General features: G+C 44.3%; 1 protein-coding gene across 3 annotated transcripts in view; it reads left to right on the forward strand.

Moving 5' to 3' along the window:
* The first annotated feature begins 369 nt into the window (after nucleotides 1–369).
* The window catches only part of GLRX3 (glutaredoxin 3), a 46,622-nt gene continuing 23,584 nt past the window's right edge, over nucleotides 370–23,407 (forward strand). The window contains exons 1-9 of one of the 3 annotated variants that reach the window (XM_088476867.1): nucleotides 370–521; nucleotides 4,650–4,758; nucleotides 9,026–9,100; nucleotides 14,693–14,894; nucleotides 19,125–19,297; nucleotides 19,378–19,439; nucleotides 21,880–21,937; nucleotides 22,026–22,078; nucleotides 22,813–22,852. In XM_088476867.1, the coding sequence (XP_088332993.1) occupies nucleotides 454–521; nucleotides 4,650–4,758; nucleotides 9,026–9,100; nucleotides 14,693–14,894; nucleotides 19,125–19,297; nucleotides 19,378–19,439; nucleotides 21,880–21,937; nucleotides 22,026–22,078; nucleotides 22,813–22,852 (840 nt within the window). In that variant the 5' untranslated portion in view covers nucleotides 370–453. Of the gene's footprint in view, nucleotides 522–2,304; nucleotides 2,434–4,649; nucleotides 4,759–9,025; nucleotides 9,101–14,692; nucleotides 14,895–19,124; nucleotides 19,298–19,377; nucleotides 19,440–21,879; nucleotides 21,938–22,025; nucleotides 22,079–22,812; nucleotides 22,853–23,407 lie in introns of those variants that run through there. The other 2 variants (XM_088476869.1, XM_088476868.1) reach the window with 2 other exon arrangements.

Raw genomic sequence — 23,407 nt, forward strand, 5'->3', positions numbered from 1 at the left:
ACGCGATCAACTGGTCGAGATCGACGCTTTGGCCACCTCTGCCCTACATTATGTGGAGTAAAAGGCATTTGTAAACAAATATTACTCAAATGATTGCAGGTATAAAAATTAGTGTGTATGTAAATGCAGAAACGCAGTATTAATGTACTGTAAAAAGCATAAAGGGCATAATCTTTCCTGTTTACAGGATTCTGGTTAAACCAATAATAATATGCAATATTAGGGGGCAGAATGTCATACATTTTTTAAGTTCATTTTAGTTCTGATTCTAAAGAAAAAAGAAAGTCTCTCTCCCCCCCCCACCCGCAGTTCACATGTCAGTCAATCATCAGGCTCTCGGCGCTCTGCTAGCGCAGTCTAGGAAGAGGCTGTCATTGAGGCGCCGGCCACACTCTCCCAATCTCCCTGATCAATTGTTCGGCGCTCGACTGTTCCCTGGTTCCCGGCGGTAACATGGCGGCCTCGGTGTTGGAAGCCGCCTCGGTCGGGCACTTTGAAGAGCTGCTCCAGAAGAGTGCGAAGTACGTGGTGGTAGGGTGTGTGAGTGTGAGGTGTGAGAATACTGACACGGCTGCCAGCTGTAATAGAAGTGACAGCATGGCGATGGCCTTCAGTGGGGATCTGTCCCTGCAGTGAGCAAGTGACGTTACTGCTGCGGCGCATGGAGGTCAAGGGAATGCTCTGCAGTATGTGCCCGGACCCCCAGGCTGTGCAGTCTGTGCCCGGACCCCCAGGCTGTGCGCTGTGCAGTCTGTGCCCGGACCCCCATGCTGTGCTGACTGTGCCCCGGACCCCCGTGCTGTGCGCTCTGTTGACTGTGCCCCGGACCCCCGTGCTGTGCGCTCTGCTGACTGTGAAGAGCAAAGTCACACACATGACCTGATGTTTATAACAAACCATCCCATACTGTTCTAGTAATGGACACTGGAAACCGATGGTTGGAGACCCAACAATGTTCCTGATTCAATGGAAATGGTTTTTCCATTTTATATCGAGTTTGCAATGGTTGTCATGGTCACATCTTGGTTTCCAAGTGGTTAATTCAAATGCGGACACCTGGAAGTGGTTTGCGTAGGTCTGCTCCATTGCACATGTGCAAAATTCTGACTCCCATTGTCCATGCATGGTTAAACCATTGACTGACTAGTTTTCATTGTGATGGCATAATTGCTGCCACTATTCCCAGCACCCCGGGAGTTTTCCTGTGTGATCAGTGATAGCAGTCCGCACTGGATGCTGGTCACAAGAGAAGTATATCTAGCATCTTGTAGTAAAATAAAACCTACCCTGGAAAGGGGTATAAATAGAGGGAAAAAAACATAGACTCAGATGTAATAGGTCATTTATGAAGTAGTAGATTCCTGTATGGTACTAAGTCAGGTCGCCCAGTTGTCCAACACATGGCAAAAATTATATACAATTTGAATGCGTGAGCAGTGGATGAAGTGGGGGTATGGCAAATGTAGAAGTTGCGGCAGTGGTGCAACCAGAAGCAACGCGTCGTCAGTGATATGGGTCGAGGGTGTGCAGAAAAAAATGAGCATGGGCACGCATCACATGGGGTGTGTCAGGCAGTGATTGATGGGGAGAGAGTGAACGGAAGAGGCAGAGGGTGCCAGGGTGACGGTGAGGCAAAAGGTGACAGGGAGAAGCAAAGAGTGATGGGCAGAGGGTGAGAGTGAATGGCAGAGGGTGACGGAGAGAGGCAGAGGGTGGCAGTAAAGCAGAGGGTATCGGAGAGGCAAAGAGTGATGGGCAGAGGGTGACAGGGAGAGGCTGAGGGTTACGGTGAGGCAGAGGGTGACAGGGAGAGGCAAAGAGTGATGGGTAGAGGGTGACTGAGAGGCCGAGGGTTTCCGGGAGAGGGAAAGAGTGATGGGCAGAGGGTGACAGGGAGAGGCTGAGAGTTACGGTGAGGCAGAGGGTGACAGGGAGAGGCAAAGAGTGATGGGCAAAGGGAGACAGGCAAAGAGTGAAGGACAGATAGAGATAGAGGGTGAAGGTCTGTGGGTAGTAATTATAGGGCGCAGAATGACACACATGTCCAGTATACTGTGTAAGTGTGATACTCCTCGGGGGTGTCAGATAAGGAAGGCGATAAGTGACAGAACAAGGCACTGTAACACTGATACCATTTGCACCTACCTACGTACAGTGTAGTAGGTCAGCAGTGCTGTGGGGCAGAGTCTAGGCAGCACCGTCTGTCTGTGTGCACTGTGAAGCTGATGAATGCTTGTTTCCTGTGGCTGCGTGTGCCGGTGGGCAGGGGATAGGATAGCAGAGCACACCCAGGAAGTGGGAGAGATCTCCGGGACACCGGATGGAGGAGGCAGCGGTTGATAACAGTGCAGGTGTCACCTGGTGAGGGACGCTGCGAGGGTCGTGGCCTCGTTGACAAGGGGCATGGCCACGCGGCCCAAACCCCATGCTACAGTGAGTTTATTACCGGGGTGGAGGAGGTGCGGGCTGTGTAGTGTGCCGGCTCCCTCACAGTGTCAGGAGCCGAGAGCTGCACTTAATATTACAGTGCAGTACTCGGCTCCTGTCACTGGGAGGGAGACTGCACCTTGGTGTCACCCCTCGGCGGGTGACACCCTGGTGGGTCCGCACCCCCATTATGATGCGGCGACTCCACTGACCTGCAGACTGGCCGGGTGGCAGAGAGATTGGCCACTGAGAGGACTCCAAGAGGTCCCCTCCTCCCGCCGGCAGCACTCGCGAGCTCACCTTCCCAGCGGCGCCAGGCAGCGGCTGACAGTGCAGATGACAGTGGGATTGCTTCTGACAGTTTGCACTGTCCGAGGCAATCCTGGAGAGGTGGCAGCGCTGATAGTCTGATGACTGTCAGTGCTGCGCTCATCAATAATGATCCGATCGTCAGGGAGGTCCCAGCGGGTTCCCTACTCCTGCATCCGGCAAAGTAACAAAAAAAAAAGGTTTGTGCTTGAAGTGCCGGTATGTCATACCGTTACATACCGGCACACTTCGAGCACTGAGTGTGAGATTACTGAAATAAGATAAAAGGGCTGCGAGGGTGGTCTATACAGTAACTTCCACAGAGAAGTAAAATCTCAGTTGCATTAAAAATATAGGGCCTGATTCGTCACGGATCGCAACTCCAACAGCGTATGCAGATTGTCTGATGGTGCGTACTACGCATGCTTCGCAGTGCTCCTGCGTGAGTTAGCATTGTGTTAGCACTGTGATCACCTACGCAGATACAAAGCCATTGCAGACCGAGGGACGGGTCGTCAGCGTTTGGGGTGGGGACAGGGGAGTTTTTGGAGAAACGCAGGCGTGCCTATCTGTTTGAACGCCATTGCATAGGCGTGCATACTCACTGCCTACAATGAGGTTAGCAATATCTGAGTAAGGTCAGACCTGCTGTAATTCTGTGTGAAGGGCCGATGTTATTGATGTGTATATGCAGGACGGATGTGAGATGGCGTCTCTATGTTGTCTGTGCAACGGATTTGTGATTGCATTCACCAGCATATTTTCACAGCAGTTCTGTGTGCGTAATCGCAGCTGCGATCGCTATAGTGATCCGTAGTGATTCCGTCCCATAATACCCAACACATAATAAGTTATACTAAGCCTAAACACAGCTTTAATGTCACCAACTCCTGGTTAATTTAGGACATAAGTGAAGCTAAACCAAGCAGTATATCAGGAGCGAGCGGAGAAGATTAATAGAACCTGGGATTTTGTGAAAGTAGACGCCTCCTGCATGCTTTTGTGATCCGCTGCTGCATTTGAGGTAGGGATGGCCCCCCCGGGAGGGTTAGGCTAGGGGAAGGGGGTGTTAGAGTTAGACACTCCGGGGAGGGGGGGGGTTAGGGTCAGGCACCTCCCCCAGGGGACTTAGGTTTAGGCAGCGGGGAAAGGGGGATTAGAGTTAGGCACTTGGGGGGGGGGGGAGGTGAGGGTTAGGGGGCAGAATTAGGTTAGCGATACTTACCTTAGGGACGATTGGATCTTCACCCTTGACGGGCTGCTGTCGGGATTTGAACCGCCGGTCATGCGGCCGGCGGTAATGCCTGCTACACCCCGTTGGACCCCTGTTCCCGAGAATGCTTTCAATAGCTGCCCCCAAATGGCCAAAGTATGTCAGTCCTGCTATGGCTTAGGGGGGGACTTTGACTGCCAACGCAGTCAGTGATTGTCCCATGCTCAGTACAGGTCCTGCGCCCATCATTAAACATTGTTGTTGAGCGTAAACTATCGGGTTTGCTGACATCTCTGTATCAGGCCCTATGATGTGAGGATTGCACGGCCCACTATACGGAGCTTCAGCTGTCTGTGACGGTGTGGATGTTATACTTTCATATCTCACATATCTGCAGGGGAAAGTCAGGTTACTACTGTACAAAAAATGTTACCTTGCCTCATATGTGAAAGGTTCCATTCTGGGGTGTAGCGGCTCTTTATACCACTTCTGACCAGGTTTATTCATACTGTGTACTGTACGGTATAATGACACTATAATATGATAATGTACACGTGATAGTGTCCCTATAATGTACAGTAGAGTGCAACGTGTAAAGTCCTTTGCATAAAGATGTTCTCAGAAGAGTAATTTCTTTAAAAGCCACCTCTGAAAGCATCACATGGAAGAGCTTCTAAAACATGATTATCTTGATTTTCAGATCTCTGCTCGTTGTACATTTTTGGGCACCATGGGCTCCTCAGTGTTCCCAAATGAATGACGTTATGGCCGAATTGGCCAAGGTCCACCCTGAAGTCACATTTGTAAAGGTATGGCATATTTACATCGTATAGCTCCATAAATAACTGTACGCAGTAGTGTGGTAAGTGATTTGTAAGGCATCACATTGTAGTAAGTTAGGAAAAACTAGTGTGACACAGTCTTAGTTACATATAAGGGAGCCTGGACTGGCTGTATGTTGGCCAATTACATCTCCTTTGCAACCTGTCTACACAAGAATGATCTTATTCAGAGTTGGACAGAATCACAGAATTAACCCAAATAGACCTATTTAGTGGTATATGTTCTGGAAGCCGGCCATCGCAATGCTGACAGCCGGCTTCCCAACTACTTAATCGTGGCGAGGGTTAAATGACAGGCGTCTAAATCTAGACGCCTGTCATTTTACCGACGCCGGGAGACCGGTGCAGACAGCTATGGGGGGGCGCAGAGGTAGGTTAGGGGCTCCCGGGGGGGACTTACGGTTAGGTACCCTCCGGGGGACTTAGGTATAGGCGGTGGGGAAGGGGGGGGGGTTAGGTTTAGGCACTTAGGGGGGGATTAGGGTTAGACACGGGGGGGGGGGGGGGGGGAGGGGAGTTTAGGGTTAGGCACCCTAAAGGAGGGTTAGGGGGTAGAATTAGAGTAGTTTATACTTACCTTTTAGGACGATCAGGATTTCCTCCTCTGTCGGGCTGCCGTTGCCGGGATTTGAATCGCCGGCCAGCGGTAAATCGAATGCCTATTTAGTGTTGGTTGCATTAGCAGGGTTGTAGTTGCAGCTCCCTCCCCTGTTTGGACTGTTCTCGTCTGATACTTTGAATAATATCTCTGAGTTACTGAGATTCTAGGTAATGGTTTCAGTCCCATTCCACAACTAATGGTGCGTACACACGTAGCGATTTAAAATAACAATTTGTACGATATCGATATTGTTACCGTTCAAATTGCTCTTTTAAATTGTCGATATCGATCATCCAGCACACACATTGACCAGCGATGAACGGCCACGTATGGACGATAGCGATATCGTCCGTGCATGCCGGTCAACTTGCTCGATATCGAGCAAGTTACTATAGGAACACGCGATCAACGATCGCAGGTCACTATATAGTCATCGGTAAGTAGGTTGTGTGCTGGATGATCGATATCAATCATCCAGCACACCAGGGAGGGTGCATAACGATCAGCCAGCGATATCATATTGCTGGCTGATCGCTACGTGTGTACGCACCATTACACCTGGCAGAGCAGGCTTCTGTGCCCATCCCCAGTAAAAGGACAGTTTATTAGAGAGGCGCATTAGACACTGTCTCAGCCTATTTGAAATAGATGAGCAGGTAGACTTCGATCTTGAGTAGGGGTGTGGCACTCCAGCTGTGGTTGAACTACACATCCCAGCATGCCCTGCCACGGTATTGCTTTTAGAGCATGCTTAACCTGACAGGGCAAGCTGGGATGTGTAGTTCCACAGCAGGTAGAGTGCCAAACATTGCTTACCCCTACTGTAGAGGAAATGGTATAGAAATCTGAGAGCCTAGCAGCTGGGGCATAAAAGTACGACTTCATATTCTATTTACACGAAGTAAACTCTTAAATCCTTTTTTCAAACTTCTTTAACACTAGTTTTTATTTCTCCAAGGGTTATTCAGTATTTCTGTTTATATATGCACAGATACTACCCTTATAAAACCAGTACTAATATTCTGACTGATGCCTTACTTGTTAGTTCTGGAGTCACATTTGATCCGTTCTCTATAATGAAGTACGTATTATCCTGAAAGCACAGTTTTGAAATTAATTTGATGTTAAAAGACAAACAGAACACAGAGATCTTTACCTTTTCAGTGCCCTCCTGAGGGGGGAGAGGACTTTGGTAAAGAAGAAATCCACTTAAAATTCAGATTTTTGGTTTGGATTGAGCTATTATAAAATGCACTCTACATAGCAAAGGTAACTTTGTGAACGCCACCCAAAAGCAAAACATTAAGAGGTCGTCTTTAAATGGATTTGCATAATTATGCACACCCAGTATTGATGAGCTGTAACCCTGTGTCCAAATTCACTCATGGACGTCTTCCATTGCCAATACATAATAGTCTGTCAAAATTGGCATAGAGCTGTCTCCTAGTCTTCTATCCTTTTCCTCCAGCTTTAAGCCCCATACACACTGGACGATGTGTGTACGGGGCAATGTCTGATGCGGCAGGCCCGGCTGGGGTGCCAGCATGGGTAAGTGCATCCACACTTGCCGATGCCGGCAATGACAAATGACGGCGAGGGGGGGGGGGGACGGACAGCTGGGCCATTCTGCATTCGGCAGCATGGCATCGTTAACGATATCCCTAGATTGAGCTGCATGTTCAGACGACCGGGGATATCGTTAAAGACCCGCGAAAGCACACGTCCTTATTCGCCTAGTGTATACACACCGGACGATATCGTTATCGTTCATGGATATCGTCCGGTGTGTACGGGGCTTTATACTGATGTAAGGCAGGGGATATACAAACTTGGGCTTCATAGAACCTTCCAGGAAATAACATGGGATTAATTAGAGCAAAGGGGGTCTTTGTCTTTTTTTATGGAAGGCCTGATTATTATCATCATATGAATATTATCATTTATATCACATCACGAACAGCAATCACTAGTGCAGTGGTGGCGAACCCTGGCACTCCAGCTTTTGTGGGACTACATATCCCAGCATGCCCTGCCACAGTTTTAGCATTCCCTATAGCAAAACTCTTGACAGTGCATGCTGGGATATGTAGTCCTACAGCGGCTGGAGTGCCAGGGTTCGCCACCACTGGTCTAGTGTGTACCCAGCATTTAACTTGAATTCCCCCCTAAATTTCTACATGAGTGTGTCCTCATAGGCAGATTAAGCACTGCCAGTGATGCACTATGGATCTAGGTATCTCTTAAATGTCCTTTACCTAAGTCCACTGCAACTGTACTTTGTCCGTGTGTCACACAAAAGCTTTGTTAGAGCATGTGGACACTCATCTGTCAGAGTCACAGGCTCGTACAATACTTCCCTTCTCCCTACTGTAGTTGGGGCCAGCTGTACAGGCTGCCAATTGATCTGATGGTGATTTGAGCTGAGCTGATAACAACACATTGGCAAACTGCAGATCAAGTTTTTTTTTTTTTTTTGGTCATTTTGGGCCGATCTATTCATTAAATCTATACATTAGATTAGATTTAGGACTGACTAGACTCCAGAGCTTTCCGATTAAGTCCTCTGGCAAGATCCATTTGCTTGCAAAAGCTGGCACATCCCGGGCCATAGACCATCGTTTACCTCCTGCATGTGAAATCCTATTACACTGCAGAGAAATATTTATTATTGAAATGTTTTAAAATAATTTTATTCCTTTTTAAAAAAAAAAAAAAAAAAATTGCTCACTATTCGGATAAGATCACGATATTAATGTAAGATATTCGTTGCCATGTTTTATTTTATTTCGTTTTTTTTTTTTTTTCTTCTTTGTAAAAATTCACGTGACTGGAATATGCATATCTTGGAAACACTCATAAAGGGTTATTCATTATTGTAGTAGACCCGTGCAATAATGTCTGGGTTACCTCTGCACTGAAACCTCGCTGCCTCCGTCTATTGACGGAATAACCTGCCATCGCCTGCTGCCGTTTTGTCTTTAAGAATTACCTAGCGTTACCGCTCATTGCTCTAAGCAGAAACGAGCTAGCCCACCGAAGATGCCGCACGAAGGGTTAAGCGTAAAATTTACTAGGCATCAATAGCGTATTGAGAAAAAATATTCTCCTTTCCCCTTCTCTTTTTCTCTGTGCTTCATAATTTGCAGAGAGCTGAAAATGTCAGCCTTGATGTACTGCCTCTCGAAATTAGTCAATAGAGCAAACAGCTAGAATTGCTTTGGGCAGAAAATAAGCACTGTAATCATGACATAACTGGGGTCAGTGATTTATGGATTTCAATATAGTAGTAGCTGCATATGATTGAAAATTTACTAGGTCACTAGTGCACCAAAAAATTTTATTCGCAGCCTCCGGGCGTCTTTTGATATGTGCAACAAAATAAGAACCCTTGAACCTGTTTTGTCACAGTGCAAGCGCAGTGGCTGACAGGGCAGGCCGGCCGGCCTCATTTAAATGCAAATGACTTGCAAACTTTTGCATTGAACTCCATTTTAAACATCCTAAGTATCCCTGGGAGGATTTCCTAAACACGTGCCACGAAGAGGGACATGAAAATAAAATCACTTCAACATTTGTATTTTATTTATTTTTCCTCTTTTTTTTCTTTTTTTTCATCCTTTTTACCATTCGTAGCTGGAAGCAGAAGCCATTCCTGAGGTATCCGAAAAATACGAAATCATCTCCGTCCCAACGTTTTTGTTTTTTAAGGTAAGAAACACAAAGTACATGTCCTTGTTTTATTACACTCTGATGTTGCTTATTGAGCATATAATCAGTGGGTGTGTACTGCTAAAGGAGTGCCCTTTTAATATAACGTGAGCTTGTGAGGATATTATCAGATATATGTAATGGAAGATAATGGCTTATTCAAAAACACTACATAATGCCTCAATGAGTCTATAGTTACTGACAACAGAGAACAATAGCAGTGGGAAGTGTCAAGTAACCTCATACGTGTAAACTTGTTATGACATAGAAACTATAACATACATGTTTGAAGGTAGTTCAAGTTGTATTTTAGGTTCAGGGACCTTTAATCTGTGACACAGATAGGCATATACCATCATGGATATACACACAGTGACAATCTCTAATATCCATTCTTTATTATCACATAGTCTCACTAATGTTAATGCTTCTGTTACAGTTGTGGGACTGTCTGATAGGGAGAACTGATCTGTCTTTTGTGGGTGCACAGCCCCCTCTATTGGTCATGTCGGTTTATCGCCTCTTCATCTGCTTTTGGTAGATATTTCTGCTTAAACACTCAATGGACATTTTAGATTTCTCTCCCCATTATGACTGACTGGTTTTCAGATTTTGGCAACGGGCACAAATATTTTTTTATTCTTTAGTCCACATAAAATTAATTTTTCTTCTACTTTTTTTTTTTTCCTTCTTCATTCTTGACAAATTACATTTACTGATTTCCTGTTATACATAGACTTTATATAAGGAACATAAAGTAAAATAAGGAATAAAATATAATTACAAGTTGCCCCAAAAATTGGTAGTGTGTGTTTGTAAGGAAATCCATGCAAGCACACGGAGAGGACATATAAACTACACACTGATAAAACATTGGTCAGGAATCCTCAAAGATTCTTCAAGTTATTTGAACAATAAATATTGTATCCACATGTAGTAAAGTAGTTTTCCTGTATATAGAGATACCAAATATGTGTACTTTCTATAAACTTGCATCATTCATTATAGGGTTGTGGCTTTCATTTTTATTTTGTGTGGTCAGTTAGCGCTGTCTCTACATGTGTACATTACCCAAGTGCACTCATCCTTACAGTGCAAGTTTGAGTAAGGGGTATGGCCTGAGTCACAAGGACCGATATTGATAGGGGAGACGAGCACTTTTTTATGACCCACAATCTGTGTGACACAAATGTATGTGTGATGTAGTTTTGCGGTGCAGGGGTAGTTTTTATTTACTACTTAATTCGTTTATTGTGGTCTCTTCCTGTAGGAAACCCTTTTAGAGTCAAAGGGACAGTCTAGTGCACAAGTTCTCAAACTCAGTTTTCAGGACCCCAAACAGTGCATGTTTTCCCGGTCTCCTCACAGAATCACAAGTGAAATAATTAGCTCTACCTGTGGTTCTTTTAAAATGTGTCAATGACTAATGACTACACCTGTGCACCTGCTGGGTGACCTGTTTGGGGTCCTGAGGACCTAGTTTGAGAACCTCTGGTCTAGTGGAATTCCCTGGCACACTAACCGTTGACTTAGTGTTCAACTAAGTACATACTAGACAATTATAGAGTAGATCTGCCGATAATCAGGAGATTGACATGATTTATTGTTTATGTTGTAGGTATGAGTGTTTCAACGTTTTGCTGACAAAACGGTTAAAAAAGAAAGTCCAAAAACGCATTCCTTCGATTATCCGATTGGTCTACCTAGACAGAAAATATCGGGCAAAAGGTCTCGATATTGTGCAGTGTATGGGCATTCTCAATAATCTGACCATATTTCCTTTTTCCCGTGAAAACGTCATCTTCCTTGTGGGTGAACATATGCAACTTCAGGGCCTGATTCAGCAAGGATCGCAATTGCAAAGCTGCACGAAGGCTATAGTTATGATGTATGCACGCCGGCTATAGATATGTATGCACGCAGGCATATACTGTAGTGTGTAGTGCACGCAGGCAGCTTTGCAATTGAGATCCTTGCTATTATGCAAATGCAGCAGCAGGTGTATGACACCCCCTGCTGCATTTGTGACCCCAGCATTGCGACGGAGGTCGCAGGCTGGGAACACCATCGTGACCATCGGTGGACAGCGCCTGGCCTCCGGCCGGCTTAATAAGCCTTAGCTTACTCAGGTTGGCAGGCTTGCAAGCCCAGGACACTGCGTTGATCAACGCAGATCCTGGGCTGGCCACTCCCGGGAAACAGGGCGGACACGCCCCTGTTTCAGAGAACACTGACCTCCCCCGCAATGCCCCTTAAATGCCTCTGTTTGTAAATCAGGAAGAAGCATTCAAGGGTCTGCGTGCGACTTCGCAGAACCCATTCTGCACACTCGCAATCGGGATAATCGGGGATCTGCGATCAGCATTGCACTGCTGAATCAGTCCCTCAGTGTGGTGTGGCAGGAAATCGGTAACTAAAAAAAAAAAAAATCGCATGTATAGCTCAGATATTGGGGCTTTCGATTTGCTGAAAAGTTGCCCAGATTGTCTGGGCTACCAAAAAAAAAATAATCGCATAGCGTGTAGCTAGCTTTAGACTTCTAGTGCCTACACACTAGACCAGGGCTGGCCAATACGTTGATCGCGATCTACCGGTAGCTAGCGGAGCTCCTGCCGGTAGATCGCGACCAATTTGCTGCAGGAACTGGGGACGCTGGTCTGTGAAGTGATCAGAGACTAAAGAAGCCTCTGTCTGATCACTTCAGAGGCCAGCGTTCACAGTGATGCAGTACGTGGGTGATGTCATGATGTCACCCGTGTTTCTCGCAATGAGAAGAGTCTGCACGCCTAGATCTACTTAGATCCAGGCAGCGGCAGGCAGCATCTACGCGGTAGCGCTGAGCAGCGTGAAGAGAGAGGTAAGTACTGCTCAGGGGAGGAGGCACAAGTACTGGGGGCATTACTGGGGGAACAGCATTAGGGGCACTGTATAAAGGGCACTACTGGGGGGTACTGCATGAAGGGCATTGCATAAGGAGCTCTAATACAGGGGCATTGCATAATGGCACAACTACAGGGGCATTGCATAATGGGCACAACTGCAGGGTGAACTGCATAATGGGCACAACTACAGGGGCACTGCATAAGGGGCTCTAATACAGGGGGCATTGCATAATGGGCTCTAATTAAGGGGGCATTGCAAAATGGGCACAACTACAGGGGGAACTGCATAACTTGCACAGCTACAAGAGGCATTGCATAATGGACACTACTACTGGAGGCATTGAATAAGGGGCATTACTACTGGGGACATTGAATAAGGTGCACTACTACAGTGGCCTTTGTCAAGGGGCACTACTACAGTGGTCTTTGTATACAGGGCACTACTGTGGGCATTATGTATAAGGGGCACTACTATGTGGTGTAATGTGAATAAGATTGTGCTGCTAATGTGGTGTAATTTGAATTGGGGTTACTATGTGTGATTTCGGCAGGACAGACGTCCCTTGCTGTGAGATCAGGCCTCCTTTTTCGGGCTTGGTAGATCACGAAAGGTTTTTAGTTTTAAAAGTAGATCACTGAGTCCAAAAGTCTGGCCACCCCTGCGCTAGACGATGTGCTCACGGTGCGATATGGTGAGCAATTTCCCTTGAACTCTCCCCGGCTCTCCAGGACATGATATGGTGCTAATAACTGTCCAATCTGACTACGGATCTCTCTTGCAAAAAGCTATCTATTGCACCAAATTGTGTATGAGATTGGCAAACCTTCCCTGCAGTAGGTAAGATCTGAAGATACGATGTACGGCCCACGGGTACGCGCATCGGCATTGTGATCGTGATTGGACACTCACGGTTTGGACATATTTTACACGATCTGTCGTTCCCATGCAAGTGACCTGTAGATTGAAATTCAGATTTCATGAGCTCTGGTCTGTCCTAGAAACCTTCCTGCACTGAATACGGAAACGCTCAGGAGCGTCTGCTTTCTCAGCACAGATGCGTGTTTACAGATGTCCTCGTACACTATTGCCGGAGTCACGCCAAACAACCCTACTCGGCGTGCCAGGTCCCGTGCGACTCTGCTTGCGCCAAGCGTCTCTTTCGCTTTAATGTGTGTCTTAGTCGCAATGCGATGCGACAAAAACGCTTCACGAGACTGCACTGATTCATTTGATTTCCGGAAGTTGAATATCTGAGTCTGAATCTGTATACGAAGTGCTACGATGCCGCGGCTTTATTTCACGCCAAGTTCCATCGTGCTTCGAATACAGACTGTCGTACACAGATGTCCAAGTGTCGATCAGTGAAGCTGTTTTGTTGCATCCGATGAAAAAGAGGCGGCTCACTTGCGCCAGGTGTCCCGCGCCTCATGGCGTATTGAACCTAGGTGGATGAGAACACTTATGTAGCATCGCCAGGGTGATGGCGGAAGGCATGAACCAGATGAAACTGTTCCTGCACATTCAATGGATCTTGGGCTGTTACAGAAATAGCTCTGCGTGCTGCAGTGTAGGGAGACCAGTACCGACTGCCACTCGCGTCATTTTAGATGCACTGCAGGGGATCATATATTGTTTGAGTTAAGATTCTGAGGTAAATGTGATGGGTTCCGTTTCTGAGGTGGGATGTAAAGCGACAATTTTGGTTTTTAAAGGCTAAATCAGGATAGTTCAGCTTCCAAAAAATATGCTGCTTTAAGTCCCACAGCAAAATTGTACCCTATAACATTTCCCTCTGTGTTTGTTGGTTTTCTTTACTAGTCTTTCTATGGATAAGTGAGTTATTGGGATAGTGGCATAACCTGCCAACTCATACCAGTTATATACTGGTATTAAAGGTAATAGGATAACAATGACAATCTGTAGCGTTACAAACCTGCTTTTATACAGGGCTCTGAGGGCATACACGTAATTTACTGTGTGAGGCATATTTATTCCCGGTGAATCCTGAGGTGATGACATGCCTGTAGTTTATTCAGATTATTCGGTATCTTTTAGGATTACTGGACACAGATGAGGAATAGTGCACCCCCTACTGGTAATTATTGCTGGTATTTGCGTTTCCCTGTTATATGGTTACTGTGCTTCTGACCTACGCCATCTTTACAGTATGGAGTTTATTATCCCACATGGTAACATCTGTGATGTATTCAGGAGAATAGCTCCTAATGCTAGGTACACTGATCTGTAAGTGCAGCCATATAAACAGATTTTGCCTCTTTGAATGGAAATTGACAACTAAAATGTAGCTTGCCGTTGCTATTAGTGATCATTAAGTCAAGATGAGTAAATGACATTACCCAGTACTGACAGCTGTCCTTTTTTGACATATTATTTGTAATCAAGGGAGAAGTTAGTTTGCAAATTAAATTTTCTTAGAGCTGTAATCCTGCTGCATAGTGAAATTTACACTTTCACAACTACTTCATGACCAGACCTTGTATTTGACACTAAAATACATTTATTCCACTATGTACTTTGGGGGGGGGGGGGGGGGGGGATATGCTGCATATTATACCTAGTAGATGTATAGATGCTTTATAAATGAGTGGTACCCGAGAGGAGTAATGCCTCTCCTCATTGTGCCTGCTTTTTCATGTGCAAGCTTTTCATCGCCCCGGACCTCTCAGCATGTTCTGTGTTATGTCTTAGAACTCTCAGAAGATTGACAGGCTGGACGGGGCCCATGCACCTGAGTTGACCAAGCGAGTTCAGCGCCATTCATCAAACGCCTCCTTTCCAGCTGCCCCTAACAGTACTCCCAAGGAGGATATTAATGTGAGACTGAAGAAACTAATCAGCGCTGCCCCTTGTATGTTGTTCATGAAAGGATCTCCTCAGGAGCCCCGATGTGGTATGTATAAGGACGAGGGGTCTTCTGTATCAAGCTGGGGGACAGAGAACAAAAGATGTATTTTTTTTATTTTTTTATTCTTGTCATGTCAACGGTTACAGACAGTCACTGCACAACTAATACCGATTAATAAAACTATTGTGACTCCACTGGAAAGCGGAACGTAGAATGGCAGGGTGTTAGAAATATTGGCGAAACGGAGAGCACGGGACAAGTAGATGTAAAATGATCTTCTATTGGCAGATATTCTGTGTATGTGTAGTCCCAGCTCCCCACACCCCTTTCCAATCACACTTTGATCCCTAATACCCAATTAGGACTGGAACCCTCTATGTCTGCCCTGTCCACACTGCAAAGCCCATTTGTTAGACTATTGTTCATATGGTGCCACTTTTCCAATTCCCCACTTTTGTGCATTGCACCCTTGAGATTGCAGTGCGTCCTGTCCCGTCTACATCAGTCCTGCTTGTTGTGGCTGAAGTTTGACTGTTGTTTTGTCTGGAAAAATAATGTTTTAATGAATCTCCTGCTCAAAGAGTACCCCATATAATGTGCAATCAATAAAATGTATCCAGAGCCGGCTCCTAACCCCACCTAGCAAAATTGAGGTTGTCCCTCCCCAAGACCTTTGCATATTGCCTTATACTAACCCCCCTCCCTCCAGCATCCCATTCTCTGTCTGCTGTCTGAGCCTCCCAAGTCTGGAGAATATTCAAAGTGAGTGAGGCTGATGTTAAGCTCTAGGCGATGGGATAAAGACTGGAAGATTGATGGCCTGTATTTCAATTGTAAGAGTTAAGGCTACAGAGCGTAAATGTTGCGCTGTGGGACAAAACTATAGAACTGTTTTATTTTAGTATTGAAACAAGGAAAGATGAATTACTACACAATATTATACAGCTTTTCCAGATTTCTTATGTCCTCTAATAATATTGAGACAAGAAAGGGAATCCTGATATCTTTTGTTTTTCCTCTGATTTTTCTGCTCCGTAGGGGTGATAGTCTGCACCGGTTTTCTTTCAGGTCTCTGGATATACTTTTTTACGATTAGGGAAATAACATTACGGGTTATGACTCTTGGGTCATTGACCAAGACTAGAAACCAGAAGCTGATCTGCGCTCTCACATCCCATGTTTATAGTCCATGTGTTAATTTTACTAACCTAAAAATCGCTGCACCACATGCCCTATACGAACAGCGTTTCTTATCTCTGTATGTCTCTTTATATGAGTATATGTATTGTTTTAGCTACTTACCAGGGTTAATGACAACGTGCGGAACTCTGGAAGGTGAGCGGGCCACCCTTGGGGCCCCTGAAGTGTACCCGGTTGTCCATCACTTCTATAGACACTGTAGGTCAGTGGTCGCCAACCTTAATTGGGATCTGACCTACTCGAGAATAATTAAACCTCCTGAAGAGCTACAGGTTGAGTCTCCCATATCCAAATATTCCGAAATACAGAATATTCCGAAATACGGAATATTTTTAGCATGATTGAAATAGTGAAACCTTTGATTTTTGATGGTTCAATGTACACAAACTTTGTTTAAGGCATAAACTTATTAAAAATAAAGTATAAAATTACCTATAGGCTGTGTGTATAAGGTGTATATGACATATAAATGAATTTCATGTATCTACACAAACTTTGTTTGAGCCACAAAATTATTGAAAATATTGTATAAAATACCCTTCAGGATGTGTATATAAGGTGTATATGAACCATAAATGCATTCTGTGTTTAGATTTGGGCCCTATTCCTAAGACATTTCAAAATGGTATGCAATTATTCCAAAATACGGAATATTCCGATATCCAAAATACCCTTGGTCCCAAGCATTTTGGATATGGGAGACTCAACCTGTACTAACCTTTTTGATTTAAAAAAAATCTGGCTAATAACCGCAAAGATCATTTAATGACAATGAAGAAAAAAATGTTTCATAGAAAACAACAATGCATTTCATTAATACAGTGATATTGTTGCACATATCACTTTTACTTACTGGCTCCAAGGAGGTAAGTACAGTGGAGGAGCAAAAAATATAGGAAGGGCTGCAGTGTGATTTTTTTCGGCAGGGCTGGAGTCACTCGACCCAAATGCAATCGACTCCTGTGAAGTCCAGATGGCGTCCGTCACGTATTGTGTCGCCCTATGGCAATCACCTGACGCGCCTCCCCGTCGCTCCACCCACGGCTTTGTCAGAGGTCACTTCTTCCTAGTTGACTCAGCAGTACTGCAGCTAGGAGAGCTATCCAAATTATGGCCGCGAGCTTACTGGTAGCTCACGAGTTACGAGTTGGAAACCACTGGTGTAGGTGACTTGTTAGTAGGATGTTTGAGCTGTTTAAATACATTAGAGGAGGAGTTGGGTAAAGTAACCGTTAGTTACTTTAGTTACTAACTATACTGACTGGTGCGATTTGTTTCTCGTGATTCCATCACAAAAACAGTAAACTCGGACATAGGTAAACCATTATTTTCAAAACCGATTAAATAACCTACAGACTTATTTCAGTGAGAAATGATATAAAGAGACCATTGTTTGCCAAAACACAGCTTCACCCCCTGTGTGTTTTCTATGTAAAACCAAAAGGGCCACAGGAAATAGTTTTATTTGTCTCCGCACATAATATTACGTCTCGTTATATTCATCTTTCTTCGTTCCAATGCTAAAATAAAACCCTGCGATAGTTTTGTCCCAAAGCACAACATTTACACTCGGCAGCCTTAACCCTTAAAATTGAAATACAGGCCATCAATCTTCCCAGTCTTCATCCCATCGCCTGGAGCTCAAACAAAGCTTTCTGGTGGGGCCAGTACAGTAAAAATGATTGAATGTATTGGAAACAGAATAACCAAAAGCAATCGGCCTACAGCTATTTACTAATGAACTCCCAGATGAATGGCACATTTTCACAATCTGTGTTTTACTCCAGGCTGTACATGAACTTAATACTTGGAGGAGCAGCATACAATAAATAAACTGCTGCCGCTCACACCTCCGCCGTATGCAGATCACGGCGGAGGCATCGCATCTCTTGCTGTAAGGGAAAGCCCATATTTTAGCTACATCTATAGGAACGGAGGTCACATAAAGGGTATTCGCGTACCGTGGGTTGTAAATATGACTCTGCTTGGATAAAGGAGACTTCTTAATGAAGACGCATGGTTCGTGTTACACTGCAAACTTCCAGGATTATGGAAATAACAGCCTGGGATTGTTCCTTTACCTGCCATCCTGTTTCTTAATTTTGCTCTTAAAAATCCCTAATTGCCAGAAATGTATCCCTCGTATGCAAGTCTAATGAACGTAAGCTCTACTTTTTCAAATGGAATAGGTAAAGTCCTAAAATACTCGTGATCATTTTATATTTATCTTTAAGATTAGCGGATGCTGTAGTTGGTATAGGTTCTAGATAGATAGACATTTGCCTTGTAATTGCTGACTTCAGTGTTCTTACAGGTTATAGCATACAAGTGTTACAAGCTATACAAAACAAGCCTAACCGTAAAGCAGGAAGGACCTAGACCCGCAGGTGAAGGTTCAGCGGGCCTATTACTGAGCTAGAGCAATGACTCGGCAAGGTGACCTTGTACGAATGCGCACTCCTGAGAAACGCGAGATCCAATTAGAAATGCCTATCTGCGCTAATCACGGCGAGGATGTTACATTTTCTATAGCATGTGGCTTGGGAGAAGGGCATGAAAAAGTAGGAAAAGTGACAAATTCCTTAGCAGAATCATATTAGAAGACTGTTAGTGGGCATAAGGAAAGTACTGGAAGTTTTTTGTGTCAAATGACTGATTTGTGCATTTAAAAAAAATAAATAAAAATAAAATCTTTTTCCATTTAATCTTAAATTAAACAAAAACTGCAAAAAATAAAAAGTTGAAAAAAAGGCCAAAAATAAAATGTAATTATCGGGCTAATTAAGCTAAATGAAAACTACCAAATGCCTAATTAGGGGGATGTCCAAGGGGTTTACAATCTTTAAATAAAGATTTTTTTCCAACCTTTTTACACCATTGGGGGTGCGCAAAAAAACCCACTATTTTTCTCTGAAAAAACAGTGCGAGTTTGGAATTGGATTGCAATGGCGTGAGAACCGCTCGCACCTAAGTGAATTACCCCCTAAATGTATAAATTGTTTAGTCTTGAATATGGTAAAAACAGAAAACTTTGCTGGGACAATTGTTTTTGATGTTTGTTTTTGTGTCTTCCAGGGTTCAGTAGACAAATATTGGATATCTTTAACAAGCATAAGATCCAATTTAGCAGTTTTGATATATTGTCTGACGAGGAAGTGCGGCAGGGACTGAAAACCTTTTCCAACTGGCCCACTTACCCCCAGCTGTACATCAATGGAGAGCTCATCGGGGGCCTGGACATTGTCAAGGTGGGTTCCAGCGCCATCCCTGAGTGTCATTGTACACCTAGGAAACTGCTTATGATGTTTTCTATATTCTCCTTTTATAGGAGCTTGAGGCATCGGGGGAGCTGAGCGCAATGTGTCCCAAGGCACAGAACCTCGAAGACAGGTATGAGGCGTGTTTATGCTGCTTGTATATAGTTACTGACCATACAGCTATATTTGGATAAAGGTTACGGGAATGTTGCTCACACACCTGTGTATATAATGTCGCTTCCCCCACACTGCATCCACAGTATGACCATCTATTTTATCTTCAGTCATTGGCCCTCATTCAGAGCCGGTCGCAAGTGCAGAGCGCTCGCAACCAGGTCGATGTTTAGACCCTGCACACGCGCAGCGACCGCACTGCGCCGTGCGCAATCCCCGGAGCGAGAGATAAATTCTCTCGCTCCGGAGCTCTCTACAAAAGGGGCGGCTGTCGATGTTGATCGACAGCTCGCCCCGTTTTGTAGGCGTGGCGAGGAGGGTGGTTTCACAAACGGAGGCGTTCCTTAAGTACGGCCGCACTGACACAGTGATGTCAGTGGGGAGCTTCCTGCTCGATCAGAGCAGGAAGCTCCCTGGGGCTTGCGGTTGCCGAGACCCAACCTTAGGGTCTCGTCGCAAGCCCCGATGGTGCGACCATCAACCTGGTCGGTCGCTAAAGCTGTGGGTGGTAACCCACAGCTTAGCTAGCGACCAGGAGGCCGCACTAGAACATTCAAGCTGCCGCCCTCATTCAGAGCGAGCGGTTGCTTCTTGCGACCACCTCTGAATGAGGGCCATTGCTTTCATGGGGAACACGTGTCCTGTAGTGTTGGTCAGTTACTCTGCCGCATCTGTGGTTACTAACCGTGCACAACTAGGGTAACACCTGAAAGAGTGACCTCACAGCCCCTCCGGCCATTGCACGAGCATTGTCTTGCTTTGTATTGAGGTTTTTTTTTGTCTGAATTGCAGACGGGCGGTGACCGTACTGCCTGGCTTTGCATTTGGACATATGTCCCGCCACTCTCTTTGTAAATCTGCTGTTCATTTTCCTGCTTCACATAAGTGCTTAGTTAATATTTTGTGCATATACAGAACAGGCGGCATCCTACTGAAATAAATATTGGGTAATGCCAGCTTATGGAGGTGCCAGTGTTAAGTCTCTGACTCCTGCACTGCTACACATCTCTGCAACATTTTGCAAAATCCAGTTTTCCAATCCGTACCTTGAGCTCCTTTTAAAAACCGTACAGAGCGCTGTATGTTTGCAGTAAAATATCAAAACATTTAAATACTTCAGCAAATACAATAAAACGATGCAATTTCAATGCATAAAAATGATGTAGACCCACAAATTCAACAATTTAATTCTTAAACCATATAGAGAGATTGTGACTCAGCAGTCTCAACCATGTATCATCGAATGGGTATAAGCTAGTGATATCTAGATAGAAGGTCGACACTAGACGGTCGACATGCAATAGATCGATTGGTTTAAAAGGTCGATAGGTTGAAATGGTCAACACACAAATACCTGTCGATCCTTTTGTCCATGTCGACCATTTGGTGTTGACCTATTGACTGTCGAACTTTTTTTTTACCACACCCAACCTAGCAACCCAGTCCCGTTTTAGTGTTGAATAAGTCAATATTCAGTTGTGTATTAAACTATCCAGCAGATGTTAATAATGGTTAGTAAGGCAGAAATTGCTTTAAGGCGGTTTAAAAGTCAATGCCCAGCACAGTCAAGCTACTAAATCCTGTAATAAAGAACTGATGGTGTACTGGAACGATTGTGCACTTGAATAAACAGCAATTTGATAGTATGAATAAATGGTGAGCTTGTAGCCTGCAGGTGCCTGCGGCTTAACGCTGGGGCTGCGAGGACACTGACTTGCTGCTTGCAGTGTTCTCCATCTATGATGATCTGTGGCTCTGGCTGCTGGGACTCTGACTAGCAGCGCGAGTGCTGTAAACAAACCGTGTTGCCTGTACAGTGCTGGACACTAATATGCAGCCTGATGTGATCTCTGCTTGGGCCACCTGCGATGGTCCTCGGCTGGGGCTGCCGAGATGCTGACTAGCAGCGTGAGTGCTGTGGACAAGCTGTGCCCACTGCACAGTGCGAGGTGGCCAGATTGGTTACGGAGGGTGTCCTAGCTGTGATAGCTATGCCCACCGGCTGAGTAGACGGTGCTGGCATGCCAGTAGGTGTGTGGAGGTTGTTCCGCAAACGGGCAGAAAAGGGGGTGTGTCTTGATGCATTTCTTGGCCAATCAGGGGCTGTTTCCTCAGAAGATGCCTTGCCCCAGCTATAAGGTTAGCAGAGGGCTCCAGTATTCCCTTTAAACCGCTCTAGTTCATTCATATCCCAGTTCTTTCTAGTCTTTGCTGGTTAGTGCCGGCATGCAATATTCAGTCAGTGTAAACTGAACATATTACTGCCTCTCTGACCATGTCCAATCACAAAGGATTTTTACAGATGGACAGAATCTTTACAATATACAAAAATGTTAAGTTGCTTTTAACTGGACACTTTAGCTAGAAATAGTAAAGTCTCTTTTTTTTTTTTTTTTTAGGCTGAAGGCACTTATTAATAAAGACTCGGTCATCCTTTTCATGAAAGGTAACAAGCAGGTATGTTGTGTCGGATGTGTTTTTATGTATTTATTTACTTTTAGGAAAATACTTTAATGGTTTGGTTATTTTGCATGTGTGTTTCTAGATGGCTAAATGTGGATTCAGCAGACAGATCCTAGAAATCCTGAATGGCACAGGGTGAGTGTTTTTCGCGCACGTCAACCCTACCGGCAATCTGTCCTGCGCAAGCCATAATTGATACGCTTTGCTGGCCAGTTGTAAATACTAATGTGCTGCTCTGGTTATTGACAAAATGTCATTTCTACCTCCTGAAGTTATTTTTCTTCATAGGCGCGGGTTGGCCATTTATTCCATTGCACAATATTCATTTATGTTGTAGTGGAAAGTATGAGAGCCCCGCAGTATTACAGGAACGCAGAATCAATTCACGACAGACAAAAAGATCTTGAAATATAGATTACAATGTCTGCTTGTGTGCAGTGTAACATTTGTCTTACATCTTTTTAGTGTCTCTACTTGTGTGGTTGTTATATATATTACGGAGGCATATCATCTAACGTGTAAAAAAAAATAAAATGTTAGATCAGGTGTGATTCCAAAAGAGCCATTAACAGTATGTTACACAAAGATCAATTCATCTTTATATAAAGAATAAAGCGCTTTTTTTTTTTTCTCATTGATTTTTTTTTTCTGACGCCATCCTGTGATGTATCGCCACAATGCATGGTAAATAGTTGGTTTGTTAAGGGGACTTATTTATTAAAGGTCTTTTTGTCTCTAAAGAAGTCCCCATAACCCTGTAAGAAATATTTACTATCATAGATTTGGGGAAAGAATGTTCCTGCTTGCTGTACCAGATGCTTAAATGTTCTGTGAATTATTTTTTTTTTTATTTATTTGTATTTTTTTAGTGTGGAGTATGAAACCTTTGATATTTTGGAGGATGAAGAGGTGAGCGAGAACGGAATGTAGCGGTTGCCGAAAGTATATTCTTTGTTCTGAAAAAAAATAAAAAATAATAATAATAAAAAAAATAAATAAGAATAATAAAAAAAATAAAATAATAACCAATAATAATGCCTCACCCACATTTACAATCAAAACATATAGGTGATAGCAGAAAGCTGGCATTCTGCCATTTTATTTGATATTATGACCACTCTGTAATTCAGTTAATTTTCTGCCAGCAGATTGTTCAGTTTTGTCATAAAATGGATATTCGGACACTATACACTGCAGTGCAACCTATACTAATACCTGTGAAACTAGTCTCAGGAAGGAGCCTGTGATTATTGTGTATGCGGCTGTCACTTATCTGTTTATTCTGACATGGGATCTAGGTCTGGCTTGTAGTAGGCGACATTCATCCAGACATGAGGGTGAATAATGATTTATATAAGCGTAAATGCTTTTGCTGACTGGCAGCGGCCATGATCAAGTTTTATAGCAAAAGTTTAGGAAACCTTGAAACAAAATAGTGCTGTGGGTCAGCCAGTGAATTAACAT

This window comes from Taudactylus pleione, unplaced genomic scaffold (genome assembly GCF_031769625.1).
Source record: "Taudactylus pleione unplaced genomic scaffold, aTauple2 ptg000198l, whole genome shotgun sequence".
NCBI lineage: Eukaryota > Metazoa > Chordata > Amphibia > Anura > Myobatrachidae > Taudactylus > Taudactylus pleione.